This window comes from Grammomys surdaster, unplaced genomic scaffold, assembly GCF_004785775.1.
Source record: "Grammomys surdaster isolate TR1022 unplaced genomic scaffold, NIH_TR_1.0 213, whole genome shotgun sequence".
Taxonomy (NCBI): domain Eukaryota; kingdom Metazoa; phylum Chordata; class Mammalia; order Rodentia; family Muridae; genus Grammomys; species Grammomys surdaster.
Genome location: NW_021604658.1, coordinates 2597738 through 2622578, shown reverse-complemented (window position 1 = coordinate 2622578; position 24841 = coordinate 2597738). Strand labels below are relative to the sequence as shown.

At 50.3% G+C, this 24841-nt stretch overlaps 1 protein-coding gene across 1 annotated transcript in view; it reads right to left on the bottom strand.

The window, feature by feature from the left end:
* Tbx4 (T-box 4) overlaps window positions 1–21197 on the bottom strand; it is a 29465-nt gene extending 8268 nt beyond the window's left edge. The window contains exons 1-5 of the mRNA XM_028772458.1: window positions 21061–21197; window positions 17341–17550; window positions 16605–16699; window positions 8828–8947; window positions 7722–7869 (exon numbers count right to left, since the gene is read on the bottom strand). Of these exons, the coding sequence (XP_028628291.1) occupies window positions 7722–7869; window positions 8828–8947; window positions 16605–16699; window positions 17341–17547 (570 nt within the window). The 5' untranslated portion in view covers window positions 17548–17550; window positions 21061–21197. The remainder of the gene's footprint in view (window positions 1–7721; window positions 7870–8827; window positions 8948–16604; window positions 16700–17340; window positions 17551–21060) is intronic.
* Between the last annotated feature and the right edge of the window lie 3644 nt (window positions 21198–24841).

Here is a 24841-nt window from a genome sequence, read left to right as displayed (position 1 = left end):
GGACTCCGATGCATCTGTTTGAATGCTAGCCATACAACAGTAGGCTAACGTACATTTATTCATATAGTAAAACCAGATTTACCCAGCATCATCAGGCTCTCACTAAGGACACTTCCTCCACCCTGTCAAAATTAGATTAGAACAGAGATAGGGTGTGCAGCAGAGTGGATGTGGTGGGTTCACACCTGTAATCCCAGGGCTTGGGAGGCTGAGGCAGGAGAAACCTCAAGAAATCAAAGCCAGCCTAGGCTGTGGGATGAAATACTATCAAAAAGAAAGGGAAGAGAAATGAAAGGGCAGAGGAGAAAACTGAGTGGAGTCAAGTAGACTTCCAGCCCATCAAGAAGCCTTGGCCAGATAAGCCTTGGGCCTCACTCCCTGGACAGCAACCTGGGGCTCTCACACATAGCCAGGAATGTTTTCGTTTTTTTTTGTTGTTGTTGTTGTTTTTTTTTGTTTTTTTTCTTTTGTTTTGTTTTGTTTTTTCTTTTGCCTTCTCCCATAGCAACAGCCATGACAGCCAAGGTTCAGGAGAAGCCAGGCCCTTGGCTAGGTATTCTACATACATCATACCAATCTTAACAATGTCTTTACAGAGTCAACATCAATGCCACCTTCATTTTAACAGATCATGATGGGTTGAATGTTGGGAAGACATCTGACAGCAATCTGAGGCAGAGGCAAAATCACACTAACTCCTAAGCTGACTTCCCTTTACCTGGCTGTGGAGGGGTGGCCTGATCAGGGAGTTGGGGGAACAAAGGAGATGGTGGTGGCCCCTGAGAGGAGGATGCATACAAATGTGTGGCACCTTAGGGAGGGCACCTGAATGCACTCTGAAGGGCAGAGAGAGGACTTGAGCAAAGAAGAGGGCATTCCTCACAATCTTCTCAAATCCAGTCTATAATTTAAAGGAATTACAGTAGAAACACAAGTTTCTTTTTCAGCTCCACATGCTGACCCTACAGTTCAAATGAAACACACACACACACACACACACACACACACACAACTCACCAAGAAAACTGAAAAAAAGCAGTGCCAAGGGGATAAGCCCTGCCAAACACTAAATGAGAAGTCCCAGCAGTTAAAGCAGCTGGCACATGAGTAGACAAATTCACATGGGGACGAAGAATGCAGAAGGCATCCTACCCCAAGAAAAGAGGACTCTCCTCTACGATGTTGGAAAAGCCAGGTAGCTCTCTTAAAAACAGAAAAATCAGGATTGACACCTCCCATCAAATTCCAGCATAGTTCTTAAAGGATTCCTATTTTGTATTTGAAAATAAATCCAGGGCTGGCAAGATGGCTCAGTGGTTAAAGGCATCTGCCGCCAAGCCTGACCACCTGAGTTTGATCATTAGGGTTCACATAATGCGTAAAACAGACTCCTCAAAGCACTCTGGAAGCTGAGTCAGAAGGGTCATGAGTTTGAGGCTAACCTGAGCTACTCAGAAAGATTCTGAAAAGCACTGAAGGAAAGTTCTCTTGTAAAGAAGAAATGACTGAGGTCCTTCCAGAACCTATAAAGGACGAAAGGATAAATTCAATCAAAAACTTCTGCCAGAGAAAACCACTACGAGCGTGAGCCAGATCAAGTGACAAACTGGCAGATGCATTAGACAAGGCCTAAATATCTTCCAAATGTATAAAGGCTCCTAAAAATGGCGAACTCAAAAATCGGAGAGGAAAATAAAGAAGAATCATAACAGTTCCCAGAAAAGATTTGTGTGGAAAAGATCCCCACGCTCACGGGGGTGCAGGTGAGTGGGGGGAAGGAGATGTGAATGGAAACTAAAATCGGTATCTGCAGTTCACCTGTCAAACTATCGGGAATCTGTCAAGCTGGAGCTGGGGGATGGCTCCATCAATGCAACCCTGAGGACCCAAGTTTGATCCCTAGTACACATGTTAAAAGCCAGGCATGGCCAATGCTTGTAATCTCCAAGCTGAGGCAGAGACAGGAGGATCCCTGAGATTGGCGGCCAGGCTTAGCCAGTCCAGTGAGTTCCTGATCCAGTGAGAGACAGTCTCAACCAAAAAGGCAGATGGATTCTGAGGAGCAATACCCCGGCCAACTGACCTCTGACCCCCACATGCGTGTGCACACTGGTGTAAATATACCACAAAAAAGCTAGAGAACAAAATTCAAAATCTGCCCTCCCTCCCTGCTGGTTAGGCCTGGGTGGGCACACATCTGCATGACTCCCCAGAGAAGAGGAGGGTGACTGTTTTCAAAACTCATTCAAACTGTGAACAGGCCATTTGCTCACACACACACACACACACACACACACACACACACACATTTGGCACAGTGCAAAATAACACCCATCCAAGCTAAATCAAAAGAATGAAAAGAGTCAGAGGCCAGCCTGGTCTATATAGCAAGGACCAGGCTAGCCAGTGTTACACAGTAAAGCCCTGTCTCAGAAAACAAAAAGTGAAAAATAGCCTGGGATGGGGGCCTATATATATAATCCTAGTACTCAGAAGACTAAGCCAGGAGGACCCAAGTTCAAGACCAGTAGATACAGGCTACCGTATCTCAGAAAACGAAACAAAAACAAGAAAACCTGAAACACATAATAACAAAATACCTAATTCTTTCAGTAAAGACCAGCAAAGTGATTCGTGGAACTCAGCAGAGGAAGCGGCAGCGCTCTCTGAAGGAAAGGTTTTCCAGGTTACCTTGTTCACGGGGCAAGGTATAAAGGTGTTGCCATAGCAACCTAGTCTGCCTGCATGTGCCAACGATAGTGGCTGACCACATCACAGCAAAGACACCTTAATTCAGTGACTAAGTCTTTGTGTGCACACGTGCATATGGAGGACAGAGGTCAGCATCCAGTGTCTTTCTCGGTTCTTCTCCACCTTACTCTGAGACAGGATCCCTCACTGAGAATGAATAAATCTGGAGCTCATTCATCTGGAAATTAGCCAGTGAGTTGCAGGGGCCCACCTGTCTCCACACCATAGCACTGGGGCTGACTGATGCATGCCACTGTGTGGGGCTTCTGAGATAAATGCTGTAGGCCTATAGCAGGTCCTCAGGCTTAAGGGGGGAGGGCCTATCTGAGCCATCCCCCCAGTCTTCTTGGTGGCTTATGTTTTAAACCACGTGAGTGTATTTCTGATTCAGAAATCAACTATAGAGGTATTAATACATGATTAATACATGAGTATGTATTAATACATACTCAGTTATAACTTTGCATTTGATGTCAGAACCAAAGATAAGAAATGAATGGAGGCAAAGGGATGGGAAGGTCACCCAGGCCTGGGGGGGGGGGGGTTTGTGGTGGTTTGAACAGGTTTGGCACTTATAGACTCATGTTTGAATGCTTGGCCCATTTGGAGTGGCACTATCAGGAGATGTGGCCTTACTGAAGTAGGTATGGCCTTGTTGGAGGAAGTGTGTCACTGTGGAGGTGGGCTTTGAGGTCTTAGATATGCTCAAGCCCTATGTGACACAGTCTTCTGCTGCCTGAGAATCAAGATCGTGGCTCCTCCAGCACCACATCTGCCTGCACACTGCCGTGCTTCCACCCTGATGATAATGGACTGAACCTCTGAAACTGTAAGCCAGCCCCAATTAAATGTTGTCCTTTATAAGAATTGCCCTGGTCATGGTGTCTCTTCACAGCCATAGAAACCCTAACTAAGATGGAGTGGCAGGATGTTAGGCAGGCACAGTGCTGTACCGGATTGCCCTCTGAGCCAAACTGCCACTATCTTCATGGGCTCAGCTGTGTCTTCTTGCAAAAGATCCTGGCTGGGTTGGGTCATGGGACCCTCACCAGAGTATGCAAACACTACCCCTAGCCAGTTGTATGCACTTCTGCCCTAACTGCATGTGGGTCGAGGGAGGAGATTCCATCTATGAAGCTACGCGGAAGCCATTATCCAGTTTGAGTAAAGATTTTTTAAGGTGTTTTGGGGGGCAGCACCCACACTCCTGTCTGTAACCCCACATCTATGCTAAGTAAACCAATGATCTCACTTGTTCCGCGGTGTGAACTTTGAGGGACTCATACCTGGTTATGTCACCGGGAGGGTGAGAAGAGGGGAGAACATTGATGCCTCCATCCCTCACCCCCAGTACATCCTGTCTTGTTAAGAAACTCAGATGAGGCCTAACTCAGTCCCTGCAGTCAGATTTACCCTGTGAGATGTCCCTTTCTCTTCAGCCAGCTGAACGGCTGGCACACAGATGATACGAACCATCTTCCTGCACACATATGTATATACAACCTACTGCAGACGTCCTTTTCTTGCCTCCAGATGAGCGGAAAAGACAGCCACGTACCAGTCCCTGTGGACCCAGTACAGCCCTATTTGACTTCTTGAAGTCCAAGTATTGCTGGAGACTAGGAGAGAAAGAGGGAAAATGGCCTCTTTCTGCCACATGATCACCTAACAGGGGCCTGCTGGAAGGGCGGGGGTAGGAAGAGAGACGGCAGTTCGGCAGTCATCAGATTGACTGGAGCGGGGCTGAAGGTGTGCCATGCTCACCCAGTGGCTGTCCTGCTTCACTCCCATGATCCTTTCTGCTCCTGCTGCCTGTCCTTCCTCTAACAAAATCCAGGTCATACCCTGCACCTGTCCTGCCCTCCTGAGCCTCTTCCTCCACTGTTCTTACTAGAAATTTCCTTGTGAAAGCTACTGCAGAGCCCCACAGCTTGAGACTAGAGAGATGGCTCAGTTATTAATATAGCACTTGCTGCTCTTCCAGAAGACGTGGGTTCCATTCCCAGCACCCAGATGGCAGCTTACAATAATTTGTAATTTCAGTACTGTAAGATCTAATACCCTTTTTTAAAAGCTCCTCTGGTACCAGGCATGCACCCGAAACACTCACATGCATTTATTTTGTTAAGTTTTTTTAAACCCACAGGTCTTCCAGTCAGAACTCAACCCTGATTTTGGGAGCATCTAGCCACGTGGTCTGAGAGAGATTCCTGTTCTCAGTTCTATCTGCCACAGAAGACCACTGCCACGCAAACCCTCATCCTAGTCCTGGTCCCTTTTCCTGGTCCTCAGAGAATTAAGAAAAACATCAGGCTGGGGGCGTGGGCAGAATGATTGCCCACAATGTGCAAGGCCCTTCATCCCATCTGAGGGGGAGGAGGAGGAAGAAAAGAGAAGGGGAGGAAGATGAGGAGAGGAGGGGGAGAAAGAAGAAGATGGGAAGGTGGGGAAAGAGGTGGGAAGATGGAGAAAAGGAAAGAAAGGAGGAGGGGAAAAGATACCAAATGAACATTCATGGAGGGAGGAACTTCTGAAGATAATCTAAATAAAATAGATAACCCAAGATGGCTGCTGTACACTTCCGACTCTCTTCTTGCTTGTATGCTATGGTAGACACATGGCCAACCAGCTGACCACTTCTGAAGTGAGGGGATAGGGTGGTTTGGCCCAGAGGGTCTCTAAGCTAGGATCCCTAAACCCACATGGAGGCCCCCAGTGTAACTCACCCCACTGGAACTAGCTGTGACCATCTCTAAGATGAGGCAGTCCCATCTCATTCTTCAGCTAGTCATTTCCCAGGGAGAGGTGCCAGCCACTTTGGTGATAATGGAGAAAACTAGGTGGTAGCTGTTAGAGGTCCCCAGATGCTCCAAGAATCCAAGGAATAAGTCCCCCAAGTCACTGGGCTGGGAAAAGTTCCCTCAGGACTGGAAGCTTGGGTGGGTGAGTTATGCAGAACAAAGAGTATGTTTGAGGCAAATTCGTAGTACAAGATGGCTTTCCTGGGCTCCCAAATGAGAAGCCAAGAAGGTTGACTTTTCCTCCTTTCCTGCAAGCTCACAACTCCCTGTGGCACAAGTCAAGAGTAAAATCATAGTCAAAAAGGCTGTTCTGCCCTAAGAAGGCCAGAAAGTGAGCCTGTATAGCACAGCCCTTGTCTACTACCATAGGTCCATACACTACTCCCTCTGCAGCAACACTACCAATACCAAAGAAAGATGGCCAGAGCCCTGGGTCCAAGCACCTACTCTTAGCCCCTCAGACATTCCCATCTCCTTGGGATCAACAATGTAAAGAGTGTGTGATGGCCAATAAATGCCACATGCTGGGTACAAGGCAGACATAAGGTAGACAGAAGCACTTCATCTATCCCTCAGGAATGAAAGCAGAAGTAAAAAGGTAAAATTTCTTCTGCCAAAGAAATAAGCCTCCTTGGGCAGGGCCTGTGGATCTAGTAGCCCTCACAGCCCTACAACCCTGCAAAGTAGCCCCATTCACCCTAAAAAGTATGCAGGGTTACAGAACTTGAAGAGTCAACAGGAAGATGGGTGGACAAAACACAGTACTCGCTCCTGCTTCTAAAGAAGGCCCACCCTCTCCTCTCACCTTCTGCAGGGCCAAAAGAGATAAAAAAAAAAAAAGTGTCTTGGCAAGCATCCTTGCACCTGGCAGACATGGTAACAATCAAGCGCACCCAAAATCCCATCTAAACTCTTAAACTCAAGGTACTTTCAGTTGCCCAGAGAAGCCACACCTGCCAGGCTCTGGACTCCCCCACCCTGCCAGTGCAGCCTGATCCTGCAGGTGTAGTTAGAGGCTGCCTGTCTCTACGTCCCCCACCGGCATCAGAGGCCTCAAGAGCCTGATACCACAATCCAGCCAGGCAAAGTCCACCAGGAGTCAAGTGTGGGCAGAGACCTGGCTAGCATTTGCTCTAGGGGCTGGGGCTTGCCTGACCCTCTCCACAGGGATCTTTGTGCCCTGTTTGGGAAACTTGTGAAACAAAGATTTGCATTCTAGATGCAAATTTACATCACCAAGAAGAAAACTGAACAGATGCAGAAACTGAAACCAAGAGCTGCTTCGGGATTGATCAGGATGAAGCACTTCCAAGTATTTTTGTATAAGGAACTCTTCTCAGAAAAGTTCTGACTTGTTCCCAGCCTCCTGCCCCCAGAGGCTGAACTGTGAGTGAGCCACACCTCTGCACTTGTCCCCCCCATCTCCGCCCTCAGTTTTAGGTTGCAGCAGCCTCTACCTTGCTGGGCTCTCTAGCACTTCTGCCCTAAACCACCAAAGACTCGCAGGAGCCTAAGGAGGCAGGGTCAACACTAGGCTTCTATCTGCAATACATTTGAGCTAAAGATTTCCACATAAAAAGCTCCTTTATGTGGGCCTGCCAGAACCAGATGGGGAAAGAACGAGCCTAAGAAGCTGGAGTTAGGATGCTTGCAGCGGCTACCACCACCAGTCCTACTACCACCGCCAGTGTCCTGACAAGTGAACCAGACCCCAGGAAGCCAGGCAGAGGCTGAGTTAGGAAGTCTGTAGAGTCTGCCATCCCCACGATCCTGTTCTCAGTGTGGTTCTCAGTGTTCCCATCCCCATTTTCATCTCCACCGACATCACCATCAATCACCATCACAGTTGTCATCAGCATCGTTTTCCACCAGTGTCCTCAGATCCCCTCATCCCCATCAGCAGCTCCACTGTCACACCTGCCCTCACTTAGCTCCTCTCCATAAGGCACTTCCTGCAAGGTCTCTCATCTAGGCTTCACTGCCACAAAAGGTACTAGATCTGCTCCATTCTCTATTCAAGGAACTGAGACCCATAAAGCCTGAGATATTTGCACAGACTCCCTAGCTAGTGAGGAGGAGAGGGATGCCTACAGCTGAGCTGCAGGATCTCCGTTCTCCAGGCGACCCACCCCGCCCGCTCCCACCCACCGCTAACATCTCTGTTCTTACATGGCCAAAGGGGTCCAGGTGGTTGTTTGTCAGCTTCAGCTTCTGGAAAGAGACCAGCTGCCGCATCCAGTGAGCCCCAGTGGCAGGAGAATCCGGGTGGACATAAAGCCTCCCTGGCATGGCTGGCTCAGCCTTCCCCGCGACCATCCTGCCAAGGAAGCAGACAGCAGGAGCAGTTGAGCACACTGGGGTCTGGCGGAAACCTAACTTCCCTTCCCCTCTGAAAGTAGATGCAGGGGGGAGGGGAGAGGGGGGAGCAAAGATGAGGAGTCAGCACTTTCCAGCTTCTTCCCAGCTGTAGGAAGAGGGACACGCAGGAAAGCAGGAGCATTTACTTCCAGACTGAGCTGTTTATAAAGATGCTTCAGGGAGAAAACGCACTTCTGTGTGTTTTACTTATGAGTTGTATTTATTTACTGGCAGTGCTCTAACCCCTGAGCTACCCACCCCCAACCTCCACCCTATGTGCCTTTATATATATAAAGGCCTTTTATATGCTATGAATGTGTCATCTGGAACTTCTCTAAGGACCTAAATAACTTTTCAAATCCAGAGCTTGCTCTGAGTTCTAATCTAGCTTCTGCTTCTATGACTTCTACCATGGAGCCCAGGGTCCCAGCTCCATGTTCTAGGACAAGTACAGTTCTAAGGTGTGACACCCACTTGTCCTTTCAACCTGCCCATCTCTTCCCCAGACCCTTTAGCAAGGTCCCTACTAGCAAACCCCTCAGTCTGAGAGGGTCAGACTCTGAGCCAGGCAGAGAAACAGAAGAGCCTCAAACCAAGTAAGACGGCTAAACTGTTAGCTTCTCAAGAAAAAAATGGTCACCATTCTCCACCCCAGTGAGGCACGGTCAGTGCCTGAATCTTCTGGGTGTTAGTGTTCCTGCCACCAGACAGCACTAGGCTGCCCGTGACTGAGGGGGTATGGCCCCTCAAGGTCCAGCAAGCCTGCACATCTGCTATAGACAGTGCTGGGCATTGGGGCCTGCCTCGGCCCTGCCCAGGTGCAAGCAGGGGACCAGCAAAGTGAATCTGGGCAGAAGCAGATTGACTGGGGACAGGGGTACAAAGAGCAGCTGAGGAAAGACAGGCCAGCCTCTCACCATTTGTTGTCACAGAACTTGTAGCGATGGTCATCTGCGGGGACGATGTCGATCAGCAGTATGTACTTGGTCTTGGGGTTCATTCCTGTGACTTTTACCTTGTAGCTGGGGAACATCCTCCTGAAGGAGTCAAGGGTGGAGGTGGTACACCGGGAGAAATGACAGAGTAAATGCAAGGGCAGACAGCAGAGCCCTTTGACCCATAGATCCTCACCCATTTCTCTCTCGTCCTCACTAGACAGAGCTGCACTGGACCCCACCAGCTCTTAATCTACATCCAGAAAGACAATTTACACCTTTTCTCAAATTTCCTGCCCTGGAAATCCCCCCAAGATTAGGACCCCAGCAGCTCAGAGACCCTGGTCAGGATAGTGAGGGAGGATTTCAGTAGCCATCTGGTTGCTTTAAATTGGCCCCAGTCCTTTGCCAGCTTACAATGTACAGCTAAGACTCTGAGGTGCCACTATAGGATGCTAGGACAGCAGACCTGGAAGTCCCTGTCAGCTGCTCCCATAATCAGTAAAATGCCTCTCTCATAGGGAAGAGAGCTTCCTGAAGACCCTGGGCTCTTCCTGTGTGTGCTGCAGGGGGATTTCTCTTGGTGGATGCCTCACTGAGGCCAGAACACCTTGACTAGGAATCAAGGAAGTTAGTGGAGAATCATCGTCATGCAAGAGGAGACGGATGTTGAAATCAGCCTCCCATACGAAGTCCACCTCCGACTACCTAAGGCCTCAGGCCACCTGCTTGGCTCTCCTGTGACTTGGTTTCTCTACCTCTCAAGTGAGAGTAAATGAACCCGTATTTCCTGCTATGGGTAAATGAACCCCTTTTGCCCCCAGGTTCTGCTCTGTTCCACCTTCCACAGGCCAGTGGTATGGCATATCACTATGAAAGCAGACCCAACATGTTCCTGAAGCTCGTGATGAAGCTGTCTAGAACCCTAAAGCTCAGGGAACATTCTAGAGAAAAACTTCCCATGGCCCTCAGCACATACATACAAGCCTTTAAGAGCATAGGTCCCTCGGCTCCTTCTTAACCAGAGCAGGGCAGAGAGAGTAGCCACACACATCCCATACCCCACTCCAGCACCAGGTGCCTCTGGTCCCACCCCAGCTGACTTCCAACAAATAATGGCTGGAGATGTAAGCTCAAGGTGTAGAACATTAGCCTAGCATATGCTGGGTTAGATCACCAATTATACAAGTCACATACTCTGTTTAAACTCAGCAAGGCCATACTGACCTATAAATCCAGTGCTCGGAAGGCAGAAGCAGGCAGATATCTGAGTTCAAGGCAGGTCTAGTCTACAGAGTGAGTTCCAGGGCAACCAGGACTACCCAGAGAAACCCTGTCTCTTAAAACGAAAAAAAAAAAAAAAAAAAAAAACCAAGAAGGGGTTCTCCAGAAGAGAAGCACCATCCAAAGCTGAGTGGAGCCTCAAACTGCCCCCATTTTTGCGAATCAAGTCAACACCAAGCCAAAGTAGGACAGAGAACGTCACAAGAAGCTGCTCTGAACATAGTAAATAGTTTGGATCCCCACCACCACCACCACCACCGTTTTGTTATCAATAGTAGCTTACCTGGGTAGGGCAGGACTTCCTGAAAGAATAAAGGTCTCTGCAAGCTGACAGACCCCACAGCGAGCTGGGACCCTGAGCACAAGGGTTCCGGAAGGGTTGGTTCCCCCACCCCACCCCCCAGGACCTCCCTAGCCCGGCCAGTGCCCTCTCCCTCTACAGGAGAGACTGGTACACACACTGCAGGAAGAAAGGGCGACTATGCTGGCCCAAGCACCAGGCGCATGTGCATTAGCATGTGGGGGGAGTGCGCATGTGTGCCTGTATGCGTGCCTGGAGGGCAGGGGGTGGGGTGGGGGGCGCAGTTCTAACTGCAAGTCAAGGGACTTATAAACCTTGTGGAAGAATTTGTCTCAGATGTCAATTGAAAGCGTTTGCAAATATCCACCCCACCCCTTCTCCAAGGATGAGGGAAAAGCCAGAGGACTCAGGAACCCAATCCAGCCTCCTCCTTCAAACCAGCCCCCTGCCCAGCATAGGGGCACAGCTGGAGTGGGCACCATTCTGTTTCCTGGCCCTGCCTCACTCCTAGTGGGCCTGAAGCTAAAGGAGGGCAGCGGCTGCTTTGCCTCACCCTCCCTGGGGCAAGGCCAAGAACCCTGTCCCCTCCAGGCCACCATTTCACAACTGCTACAGAAACAGACACAAAATGGGGCAGCTCTGCCAGTATTGGGCTAGCTAGGCCCAGATAGTCGCTGCAGGTGGCAACAGCAGAGGTCAGCCCTAGCCTCTGTCCAAGGCCAGTGCCCATATACAAGGATCAGGAAGAAATGCCTAGCTTCCACTCCAACAGTGTGTACAGCCTGGACAAAATCAGAACTGAGCGGCCCTGACTATCCAATTCTTCTCTATGTTGCACTGGGCCTCAGCAGCTCAGGGGGCCAGGCAGACACTGAGTGCTCCTCAGAGCCCCCCTGAAATGGCTAGACTCTTCCTGCCAAGGCTCGGGATCTAGGTCTGCCCACTTCCGGGTGGTGACAATGGAGAAGCCACTTTGGGGAGGTCTTGAGGCCCAGGTGTAGGGAAGGAAGACTATTCCTGGCCTCTGCCTCTTCTGTTTACCAATGCCCCTCTTCTGAGGGTAGCAGCCCTCACAAGCCAAGAGGGCAGCCAGGAATATCTGGTGTGGGTCCCTCCGCCAACCTGGGCATGCTTCAAGGGCCTGAAGTTCTGTGGGGACCCTAAATGCTGCCACTCACCCCACCCCCAGCACCCAGTAGTCTGTCCAACATGGAAGTACTGCTGCACGAGAAGAGTTAAGTATACCACCCCAAAATGCAAAGGGCTAGTGATGGAACCCAAAGGTCCAGCTTGCCTCCTGAGACAGGCCTCCACACAGAGGCCAGACTGAGTTTGGGGGCTGTGACTTCCACACCGCTCTACTGGCAAAGTAAAGAAAAGTCCTCCCTAATGAGGCACAGGGGCCGATCGTGTGAGCTATAAGTTATTTCTGACTGACGACATTAAAAAACATTAAACGCACCTGAAAACCAACACCCTATAGTGGGTGGGGGAAGCCTCGGGCTGAGGAGGGCGGAGCAGGAGGGGAGGTTGTCACTAGCTCTAGCTGTCGCTGTACCCCACTCGGCTGGCTCCCTTGGCTCCCTTCCACACCCTTCTGCACTTGTCCCCGTGTCTCCTCTCTCCCTGCTACCCCCGGGTCCCCACACCCGCTCAGTCCCCAGACAGCTGCGGCGGCCAGCACGCTCGGAAGCGGTTCCGCCAGGGGAATAAACACGCCGGCCGCCTGGCCGCCCGCCGGAAGCAGATGAAAGCCCGGACCTCCCCTCTGGTCAGCAGCCGGCTCTGAGAGGGTACAGGTTCCGAACCTTTATCTGCTTCATACTCGGAAATGGCTTTAGAATGAGCTGCTAGAATAAGCTTCCTCCATGGAGCAGACCCGAGGTTGAGGGGCTGGGGGCGGGGGGCGGGAGGGGGAGCGTTGTGACTTTGGCCACAGATCTGTAAACGTGAACTCCTTGCCGGGAAAGGACCCATTGGGGATGGCTGGGCTCCTGGGTCTCACGGTTGCCAATTCAAGGTGCCTAATTAGTGCACAACCCCTATCCTGAGGACAGAGTGGAAATCAGGATCCTGGAATCCTCCAGACTCTCCCTACCTAGCTGGATCCCATCGCAGCCCCAACTTCCCTGAGAATGAAAGCCTGAAGCAGTTAACATGTGCCTTCACTTAAACGCAGGCATTAGAACCACTGGAGCGGGCGGGAAGTGTGGAAAGTGGTTTTCAGGGTGGTGGCCGTGGTGACCTGCAAGGTACCGCAGGAGGAACGCTATAGGGGACTGTGAGGGGCGGGGGTTCTCCCTTATCTGGATGGAAGGTACACCCTGGGTTCGTGCTTTTTAAATTCTATAGGGCTGTAAACTTCAAATGCCCAGTATTCTCTTGAAGAAATATTTCACTTCAAAGAAGAAATCTACATTTAAATGACGTAAGCTTTTACTTCACACACACATACACACACACACACACACACACACACACACCACAGTTCCTATCTTAGAACCTTCAAGGAAGACAAAGTGCAAAATAAGTTGCAGGGGAAAGGCAGAGATCACTCTAGACCCCACAATCTTTCTATTCTTAAAATCTTAAAATCCCGGGGTCTTGCTGGGAAGGGGTGGGCAGCAACAAAGCTGGGGCACTGCATGTATTCAGGCCAGACTTTTTGGAGTCAAGTGATTTCTGAAAACACAACTAACAGAGAGAGAAAGAGAGAGAGAGAGAGAGAGAGAGAGAGAGAGAGAGAGAGAGAGAGAGATTGAGCCTTTCTAATATACCCAAAGCATTTTTAAAGATGCGTTTTCCCTGAGGGGAGGGTAACTGAAATGGATGCAGTTTGGGAATGTCAGTTGCTTTGCTCCGGGTTTTTTGTTTTTTGTCTTTTTTTTTTTAAAGCTCTTCCTTCTGATAGACTTTTGCTTTCAGAAAATACTTTAAGAAGAGATCAAAGCACTTTCTCCCCGACCCACTTTCCCAGTGTCTTCACCCCTTACTTCTCTTATCATCCACGCCACTAGGCTCTGACGCTCTGTATACAGAGCAAAGGCAATCGGCTTTGAAGCCCGGGATTAAGCCGGGCCAAATCCTTGCCTCAGAATAACAAACAATACAGGTTCAACAGGAGTTCTCATCGGTAGTTCATTTTTCAAACGCAAATTCACTGTCACTAACACAAGCAACATTGAACTCAACAGGCTATGAAGGCTGATAGTGGAGATTTATCTGGTGGCAAAACCAAGACCCAGGAGTAGGGCAGTCGGATGGGTAGGAAATGTTCTTTTTAGGAAAGTTTATATTTAAATTTTTGTGGAACTCACTTTTATCTGTGTTTGGGAGAAAAATGCAGTTTCTCACATGCATCAAGCTTGGAAAAGATATGAAGCCAAGACAGAAATCTGTTCTCTGCCATTACCAGCAAGAGCACTCTGGGTACAGGGGTCTGAGAGGAATTGAGACTGCCCAGGGAGGGTTTGGCTCTCCTGTGACAGACACCTAGCATCACCGGTTCTTGAGCATTTTAGTCAAAGCCACTATCCCATGAGGCTGATTCTCTTTTTCCTTTGGCCTTCAGATTTTTTCAAGGACCCAACAGGCAGGAGGCTTGTGAAACCATGACCTCAAACAGACTTGAGAACATTCTGGTTCCCTTCACCAAGGCTCTTCACTCCCTGGCCAGACAGCAGTTATCATGCCCTAAGCAGCCAGAGTCTCTAGGACCAAATAAGCTCACACTGCACAGGGCCTCCGTTTAAAGAAATAAAAAGCCACTGAAAAACTTCAAAGTTAGGGTCTTTTTCTGGGGGTGGGAGAATATGTGAGTTGCTTGGTTTGCACAATCCTGGCAATTCCCTTCTCTGGGGGTTGGTTTGTTTTTTCTGTTTTCTTCCAACTTTGACATCTAGGAATCTATGATCCAGGGTGCAGGAAAAAGTACCAGGCCATCTGCTGAGATGTACATGTCCCAGGAAGGGTACTGGTAGACTTGCAGAGTTTGGGAAGCACCGGACTAAGTGGAGTGCGAAAGAGCCCTGAGCTCACACTACCTGGGCACAGTGAGCAGACAATGAAGGTGGTCTCTGATGACAGTCGGGGGGCCTAGAGGTGTAGCTCAGTGCCTTAGCAGCATGTTTCTCATGTGCAAGATGGGGGTAGATCCTAGCACACCCCCCCCCAAAAAAAGAGATCTGAAGAGAACTGAAGCTAGTGAGTTTTTCCAATTATACCTGGCATATGTTTTCACTGGGGAAACGAAAGGATGTGAGAACCACATCACTGACCAGCATCCTCACATCAGCACCATCCCCAAGCTCCACCCCTGGGTAGAATGGATTCTGACTGATAGGGTAGCCTCTGCAGTGTGGCTTTGAGGGCTCATGTTGGGAGGAGGGAGAGAGAGGACCCACATAGGTATAGAAAGCCTACTGAAAACCACAAACTCACATACCCAGAGGTAAATACCATATGTTTCCAAGACGCTAAAAATCTACAAATGTAAATTCTGGGGTGTTCTTTGTTTTTACTTTCCTCCAGGTCAGCAAGCACAAAAGAACAATCTCCCTTTCTCCACACCTGTAATGCACCTGACATTTTACCAGCACCATTCACCGGAGCCCCTGGTTTGAGTCCCATAGTTAAGGAGGACAGCAGGTACACAGTTACCTGCTTCAAACATCTGCTACCACAGAACCACAGGACCGTAGTTACTTACAAAGTGCACACATCTGGGAGAAGGCAGAACTTTCCACACCTGCCCCTTTCTTTCTCCATTCTCCCTGACTATTCCACAAGGTCACTCTGCCAAGAATACGAAAGCGTCCTCTTTTTCCATCCCCTAAATGCAGCAAACTTAGCCCTAAAAACAACCTTCCCCTTCCCTGATAGTAGCCCTGGGTGACCATGCCACTTTTCTGACTGAGACAGAGGGTGGCCAACTGTCCACATTTCCATGTTCAACAGCAAACCAAGTTCACAATGCCTGCCTGAGACCCCCGCGCCTGTGCTCCGTGCACACAACATGCCACTGGCTTTGGTTTCTTTTGAAACGAAACTTTCTCATGTGCTTTATGGGCAGTTGAATAATGCAAGACCTTTTCTCTCGTGGGTGAAATGGAAGCAGATAGAGACCACTATGGCTCTTGTCTGAGGGTCGCACAGATGGAAACAGTTGAGTTGGTGAGAGAACACTCCTCCCACACTCTAGTCTGATTCCATGATGTCACTTGATGGTTTACCATCTTCTTTCTCCAAACACCTATTTTAGGGCCTATCACCAGGGAAATGGTCATTTCTCATCTAACTTGTCCCTAGAGACCAAAACAAAGTGTATAGATGCAGAAAGGGCAGAGGACCAACAAACGTTTTCTAAACCTTAACTTTCCAGTGTCTAGAGCCTCCTCCTTCACCTGACAACTGCTCTAGTGGGCCACAACTGTCCCATGCCAGACACCACAGATCAGCCAATGTCTGCTTTACACACACTCACGGGCATTTGACTACTGAAGCATCACACACACACACACACACACACACACACACACACACACGCTCTGTCTTTCTCTTCTCACCCTCTCCTCCCTCTTCTCTCCCACAGACACTAGTGCATTTTAAAGATGTTTCCAGTTTATAAATCACCCTTCCCTGGCAGCCACCGAGAGCTAGGGAGGCTCCCCACCAACTCTCAGAACCGCCGGCGCCGTCCCCTAGGCTGAGGAGGGTGTTGCCCTGGGTTAAATATCTTGGGGGTTCAACAGCTCCCACAAAATTAGGGCAATTGAGACACACAACCTCATCCTTCTATCACCGGAAGGTTCCTAGGCAGATTAGGCTGGAGAAACTTTCCGGAGGGCAAGCATCCCTGCAGGTGGCCTCCGGGCGTGGCCGCCCTTGTTTGCACCAGCCTTTGTCATCAGCATAATACTGCCTTTCTTTTGGAGCCTTGAGACCCCCTCGGGTCCTCTGAAGACGTAAAAACACTTCAGGGCCCCGACTGCTGCTGTAGGATGTGGTTCTGGGATTTCAGTGGCTGATAAATTTCCCACTGGTCCCAGACCAGGAACTGGGAGGACCCAAGCCCCTTCACATCCTCCTGGCTCCCACCTGCCGCCCTCCCCGTGTCACTCTCCCCGGGTGACCTGCCCACCTGCCGCCCTCCCCATGTCACTCTCCCCGGCTGACCTGCCGGCCTTGGTGATGATCATCTCCGTGCCTGCCTCGTGGAACTTCTTCCACAGCTCCTTCTCATGCAGCCCCACCTTGATGTTCTCGATGGTCTGGGGATGGGAGGGAGGGGAACTGGTCGGCCTAGCTGGCCCACAGCTGGGCTCCACGCGGAGCCTGCATAGAGTAGAGCGTAGACCAACCAAGCGTGCAGAACACGCCAGCCTCAGAGCCCACTCCTCGAGATTTCGTTCCACAAAATTGTTTTGAACCGTTGGCGAATTTGAAACTTCGAGTCAGATTCAAACTCCCTCCTTTGGGGCTTCACCTACTGGTAGACCTACAGAGGACACATAATGACCATGCCGGAGTAGACACGACACAGCTGTTCCGAGGAACACCGAGAAAGGCTCGGGGATGTAGGTTGTGGTGGTGTGCAGGGTAGCTGCTACAAAGCTTTCTCGGTACCGCTTCTGTGGCCTTCCTGTCTGTCTCGCTCCCTGGCTTTCACCCTCTCGGGGGTCCTCAGAGCTGGACATTGGTTTGGCTTCGTCCCCTGAAGCAAAGATCTCCCCTTCCTGAGCTTCCGCAGAGTCAGCCCCGAGGGTTTGAGGTGGAGAAGGGCCCTCCCTCGAAAGCCGAGGGCACGACCCATGCTCCGCAGAGAACCAAAGGGCTGAAAGTTTCTGACCCCAGGAGTCCTGTCTGCGATCCACGAGAGGACCGGAATAAACAGACAGCTCGATGCCCCTACCTGCTCCGCGGCGGCGGCGGCGGCGGCGGCAGCGGCGACGTCGGCTCCCTGGCCCGGGGGGCTGCTGAGCCCTGCTCCGCTAAGGCCCGGCGTGGCCAGCGCGGGTTCGGGGGCGTTGGTGGTGTTGGTGTTGCTGGCCTCCCCGAGAGCTGGGCCCGAGGCCCTGAAGGCCTCCTCGCTCTCCGACAGGCCCTTATCCTGCAGCATCTCCTGCGGGCACAGCACACGCCGAGTCACTCGGCCAGATCCACACTGGCTAGAGGCCCTGTGGCCCTGTGAAGAGTCCCCCAGGTTTCAAGTGGGCGCCCCGGCACACGTGGACCCCGCCCCCTTCTGAGCTGGGGGAGGGAGCATGCTGGAGGGCAGGACCCTAGCCTCCTCCCTTCAGGTTCTGGACCAGGGAGGGTCTACGTGCAGTTTAAGGTCTGCCTGCCCCCAAGACTTGGGGCTGTGTGATGAGGTCTTGAAGAAAGACCGCCTTCTAGGCATGGTCTCCGCTCACCCGGTGTCCCTCCCTCCTTCTCAACTAGAGCCTAAGGCCTGGGTCTTCTTGTCCATTCGGAAATAACTAGGGTCTCACTTTTGGCCCAGGGTGTCCAGGACACTCCTGAAACTTATAGGAGAGGAGACCTAGGCCTGAAATTAAGGACCCGGATCCTGCAGCCCCATATACGAGGAGGGCCCAGAACTGGGGTGCTTCAGGCCTGTGCTCAGTCAACACCCCATTTCAGGCTCTCCGAATGAAGACTGAACCAAAAGGCTTTCTAAACCTCACACCACATTCTCTTCACCCAAGAAGCACACACTCTCTTGGGGTCCCTCTGACCTAGATCCTAAATTCTGCCAGGGGGCTCCTCAACTTGTCCTCACATTCGCACAGGCTGGCTCACACATTCACTCTTTAGTTCCAAAAAGAAATCTTCCTTGGGCCAAAGGATTCAAAACCTTGTTAGCTAAACACCAGGCCAGTAGGGCGGGTCCATTTCACAGTCTAGCCTTGCCTCAGGGCACAGCTAAAATTTCCCCTAAGTATCCCGGCCTCTTCACCTGCCTACCCATGTGCACGTTACGATCTTGGGAACACCAAAAAGAAAAATTTAGCTTACAAGGACCAGCCCGTCCTGCATCCCTCGGGGTGCAGCCATGTACTGTTCTGCGTTTCCCTTCCCACCACCCTCTCCTCTTCCTCCAGGATCTGGCCAACTTTTAGTAGGCTTTCTGTGTGTCTTGGCTAACTAAATGTCTCCCCTTTCTCCTCCCACACGCTTTCTGTCCTACCCCGATCTCTTTGGCTATCCCCAGACTCAGGCCTCTTGCCTACCCAGCTCACCAGCCTCTGCACCCGGGTTTAGACTCCCAGGGCCTCCAAAGTAAACAAGCCAAGTGCAACTGAGGAGATAAAAGGGGGCCGGGGCCAGCCGGGGCTGGGAAAAGCCCATAAAGATAAGGCTGACAGCCCAGCCGGTCTCGGCCACAGCCTGCCTTGAACAAGCCAGACTCGATGGACATGGCCTGCCCCTGCACCCGCCTTGAGCCACGTGCTGGTTCCCCAGCTTCGAAAATCCAGGATTCTCACAAATGGGGACCCTGCAGGGTCCCAGAAAGTGCACTGGCTTCCACTCTGTTTGGGCGCTAACCAACGCCCGCCCCAAGTGCGGAGGCCTGCGGGACCAGGAGCAGGGGCTGCCTGCCGCGCTACCGAGGTCCCCCATCACCCAGAGCCCAGCAGCGGCCCTGCAGCTCTTAACCCTGCCTGCGCTGAGCGGGCTGCCCTCCTACACCCGCTGGCAGTTACTCTGCTCTCTCCTTCCCGACCATCGATCGGGTCGTGGATCTGAGCTACCATTGAGAGACGCTCCTAGTTTCCCCTTTTTTCTTTGCCCCTTTGGGCGCTCCTCTCCGTCCCAGCATGCTCCAATACTGGGATCTTGGGTCCCATGCTCGCCCCCGTCTCCGCGCCAGGGCCCTTCACGTCTACCCTTTGCGGAGTAGCGAGCTTCTCTACCTCTGTGCCTACGATGGTCGCTTTGAGCTACCTCATTTTCCGGAGCAGAAAAAAAGGGGTAGCATTTTTCTTTTTGTATTTGATATTAGTTTTTCTTTACACTAAGGGAATTTTTAATTTGGTTTTTTTTTTTTTTACTATTTTTTAGTGTTTTGACTGTTATTGTTTAAGTAAAACTCTGGTCAGTTTAGCAATTTTATCCCTAGTTCTGGAATTATTCGTGATTTTAACACTGGAAGGATAAAGCGGGAGTTTGATTATCATTGTAGAGTATATTGTTGCTTTCTGTTACTGTTCCGCCTTTCAGGGCTCCCTGGCACGTTAGTAACGCTGTTACCAATATCTAGACAATTGGATAAAGTGTTCAGTTGGTACTGTTAATCTATCATTATTTCACTTGCGCTAGACATCCCGTTCATGTCCCCACTTCTAGATCTTCAGTCTATCTACATTTTTATACGTTGTTATTTAGCTTACTTGTAATATTATTGTCCCCGATATTTCAGGTTAGTTTTCTTTATATCATTATAATAGTTCCTGTTATCTTACCACGATTCGTTTTGTTAGGATTGTTTATGATATTCTAGGCATTATTACTCATCACGTCTCCCCGTTACTCTGTCATTATTTGCCACGGTATGGATCTTAATTTGCCTGTTCTTTTTTCATCATGTCGTGGCTTCTTGTTACTTTGTCACCATCTGTAATACTGCCGTAGCCTTTAATACTCAAAATTATTTTTCAGCACGTTGGTATAATACTTATTACTTGGACATTATTTACAATGTTATGACTATTAATACTTGCTCATAAATTGTCATTACTCCAGCAACCTCATCACTGCGTCTCTACAAGCATTAAGATTACTTGTTAATATTCTGGTTGATATTTAATATTGGTATGAGATCAACAATGCATCGTGTGATAGTCTCGCAATGGAACCGAAGGAGCTTCCCATAATATATATGTTCATTTTTTCCCTAGCTCGTTTCCTGCAGTACTTCAGTTCGGTAATTTGCTATAACAGTACTATTTCTTAGATACTACGGATAGTGACTTTACTGTTACTTTTTTCCTCGGTATTTGAAGTTACTTTGGCTTCAGCCCTTTTCAAATTGTTATTACTATTTTCATTTGATCCTGAAAAAAAGTCTATTATGCTGACAAAAATCCTAAGGATTTCATCAGCTAACGGATTCGATGTTTCTTTGGTAATTGCTCTCATTCTGGTAATTTTGAGCTACTGTTACTTATGTAACGGCCACTGGTTTAAATTTGACGAGTCTGTGGCATCAAATAGCCTATGGTTCTGATTACCCACATTTCTGCGTGGATTTTCAGATTTCACCGCCGGTCCCAAGCCCTCTTTTTTCCCCACTTTGGCCTTTCTTGTTCTACAATTTCGAATTTCAAGGCCACAGCTCTTGTCCCTACGCCATCTCTTAAGCAATAATACTCTTAGGTCCCTAGACCCATTTAGTCCCATTACTCTAGACATGGGGCTTGTACCCTTGCTACTGGGTGTCGGCCGGGGCAGCTACCTGGCTACCAAGGCGCGGTTGTGATCCTCTTGCAGCTTTGATCCCCCCTCCAGGCCTTTATCCTAGTTGCCCGCTATTTAGCTCATCCCTCTGGATCCTGCTACTTAAACCTAAGCTGAATGACCCCAGCACCCGCACCCTGCTCACCCACGACGGGCTGGAGCCCACACTCACCCTAACTGCGCCGCAGCATGCGGAGGCTCCTGCGGCCCCAGGTCTGCAACCGGCTCCGGTCCTAGAGGAGCGGGACCGCAGGGAGTCTGCCTGGGCCTCTGGGTCACCGACTGGCTGCCCGCTGCGCCCTCGGGGCCCGGTACATCCCGGGTGTGGAGCGGGCCCTTGATCTCCGAGGCTGCACTTTGGGGCCTCTGCTCCCTCCTCCTGGTCCTCCCTCCCTCCGGGGCCGCCCCCCCTCCGTGCTGACGTCGCAGCTGTCAATCAGTTCTCGCCTGCCGCCCCCCGGAGAGGGGGGAATTCTAGGGTCCTGGGACTCTTCGATCCTCCCAGACCCCAAGCCTCGATTGGGCTGCGGTCTCCTCAGCAGTACAACCGGGTGTCCTCGCCTTGGTCCTAGGGTTGGGCAGGGGCCTGGAGCCCCGCATGGTTTAGATTAGAGAGGAGGGAAGAGGGGACGGACGGACGGGTCGCTGTGCCCTGTTCCCACTGAAGCTGGACAGCCCGGCCCGCTCCTCGGCCTGGGCCTGGCCACTGGCCGGGTCATCTCCCTGCACCGGCTCTCCCACAGCACCGCCCGAATGCAGTAGACTTGGGAGCCCTGTGGCGGAGGGCACACACGCCTTGTACAGCCCCAGATCACCCATGCTCACACCTACAGCCCGGCGCCCTAGATCTGGCCAGAGGACCACGGGTTGCCGACAGGCCTGGGGAGCCTATGAGACCGCAGCAGGTCACAGAGGAGTGTAAGGAGGAGGCTGGGTGGCAGGACCCGGCCTGATACCAGGGCGACGCTTAAGTTAAGTCTCAGTGGGAGCTTGGTCCCTAACCTAGCCACAGCTGGATTTGAGGGTGCCAGGAATACCTGAACCCTTTGAGGAGCTGAGAGGCAGGCTTGGGCCAGGAGGTTCCCAATATCCAACTCAATGCATACTCCAGCCTGCAGCGCTGAGATGGCAGATGGTGGTACCTTCTGCTCTAAGCCAGAAAAAATGAGGCCTGCTTAGTAGTCGAGGTTTTGAGACTGCCTGCCTCCCTCCTGGTCCCCTTACCTTTCTTTTTCTTTACATCTACTTCCATCTCCCAAACCTCTGAGGTACAGAATCTTGTGGCCTTCGCCCCATGCGTGTCTGGGCTTCATAGCCTGCCATGTGCCCAGGAAACTTGGTCAAGAATATGCCTGTTCATTCATTTCCAAAGGTCTCCCATAGCTAGTGGGGATCCCCGGCATTGGTTTTCAGTTCCCAGCAGGGTCTGTGTCCCTCCACCCACTAGAGCCATCACCTCCCCAGACAGCTTAGGATTTGTCCTCAGAAGCAGACTAAAGGCACACACACGACCAAAATAATTTCCTGAAGGGATCTGCCCCCTTTTCAAAGCTGAGAGACAAGCCAGCATCCATGCCTCCTTGGCTCATGAACTCAAAGAAAGAAGCAAAACAAGGGTCATGGGAAAAACAAACTGTAGAGAGAATATCTTATGTCTGTATGGATGGGGTGGGAGGAAGAACCAGACCTAACTCCCACAACCAACCAACCACACCCCTGCTGTTAGGAGCCAGTGGCCCAGCTTAGCACTGGTCTATTATCATCTCTAGCGTCTATGGATCCAATCCTTCTTCCCATAAACCAGGCCCTCTTGGCTTGCCTTTAATCCCAGCACTCCAGGAGGCAGAGACCCAAGAATCTACAGGAGTTCAAGACTAACCTGGTCTACTGAGCCAGTTCCAGGATAGCCAGGGCTACACAGAGAAACCTTGTCTTGAAAAACAAAACAACGAAAATTCCTCCCATAGAGTCCCAAACTGAGGAGATGAAGCATGCTCTAAGAGGGGTAGAGGCTTTGTTCTCCCCCCACCCCCACCTCTGTCTCCTGGATTGAAGAAAGAAAAGGCCCGGGGTGTTTCAGAGTATGCCCGGGAGCCATGTTTCCTGTGCTAGAGAAAACAGGATGACAGCCCACAGCTCCTGCCCCCCACCCCCAGTCCCACACTTGTCTTCTTCAACAGCCTGTAGGGAAATCTTTCCCACATCATAGGCAGGCTGACCAAGCAAGCAACTGTGTGGAATGGGCAAACAGAGCTGGTGGTGAATTAGCAGGTACCGTATGAAGACCAGAGTTAGGCCAGAGCCTGGAAAGAATTTGTTGACAGTCACTGGAGGAAGTTCATAACGACACACCATGTAGTGAAGCTCTTAAATAATTAGACTGTGGTCTTCCTATAAGTGCACATCTTTCTGGAGACTCATGGGAGATGGTCTAAACCAGTATCAACTGGTTCACGATGATGTGGAGACATGAGATATGGAAGAGGCAGGCAAGGTTTTGGCACTGAAAATAAAGCAGCAAATCAGCCAGTAGTGAGAGAGAGAAAAGAGTTCTCTCTCTCTCTCTCTCTCTCTCTCTCTCTCTCTCTCTCTCACACACACACACACACACACACCTATACCTCAACTAACTAAACAATATCACTGTATCCAACAAGCATTAACACACTGGTTTGGGCTGGCTTAGGGGAAAGTCCTCAGGTTTTGGTGTTAGGCTGGCCTTGGTTTTGAGCCAGGTTTGAATCTTGAACCACCAATTAGCAACTGTGTGACCTTAGGCAAGTCTCTTAACACCCACATCAAATGGGGTGAGCATACCAGCTATGACAAAGACTGAGTCAGTGCATGCAAATGCCTCATGTGTGGTAGCGCTTACTACAGCTCCCGGCAGCTCTAAATTTTACCTCATTCCCCTCTTCCTCAAAAGTCCAAGGTGTTTTATAACAAACATAAGCTAATGAAAATACAAATAGGAAGACAAATTAGGGCCAAGGCAAAGGAGAAAGTGTGTGTATTCTCTTCAGGGCAGGAGAGCTGTAACTGATACAAAATCTGGTTTACCAGCATCGAAGACCAGGGAAGAATGGGGTTACTCCACTGCAGAAATGTACGAGCAATACTTCCTTTTTAATTTTTATTTTTTTATTTTGTATATGTGCCTGTGTATGTGTGCATGTGTGTATGTGAATGTGTGTGTAAGAGAGTGTGAGTGTGTATGTGAGTGTATGTGAGTGTATGTGTGTGAGTGAGTGTGTGTATGTGTGTGCATGTGTGAGTGTGTGTGTGTGTGTGTATGTGTGTGGTCACCCGTGTTTGTTGTTTGTTTTGTAACAGGATCTCTCACTGGCCCTGAGCTCTTCACATAGGCTAGGCTAGTTGGCCAGGGAGCTCCAGGGATCCACCTGTTTCTAGCACTGGAATTACAAATCTGCCAGTGATCCCAGCTTTTTTTTTTTTTTTTTTTTTTAACATGGATTCTGGAGCTGAAATTCAGTTCCTCAGGCTTGCAAGGCAAACACTTCACTGACAGAGCTCAGAGGCGGCAATCCTTTGGTGAAGGATGTAGGAACAAACTTTTTCCAGCCTACCTACCCTTTTTTTTTTTTTGGTTTTTTCGAGACAGGGTTTCTCTGTGTAGCCCTGGCTGTCCTGGAACTCACTCTGTGGACCAGGCTGGCCTCGAACTCAGAAATCCACCTGCCTCTGCCTCCCAAGTGCTGGGATTAAAGGTGTGTGCCACACTGCCCGGCTCCTACCTAACTTTTGAAAGCAGTTGTTTCCCGTGTAAATGTTTATTCTTCTATTTGCACAGAATTTGGTTAAAAAGTTGTCAGTGGCTGCACTCCCCTCTGACACTGCTTTAGAACTCCATTTTTATCTTTATTCTATCCACTTATTCACTCGAAGAAGCATTTACCCAGTGCTTACTGTGTGCCACATTCATAAATAAGCAT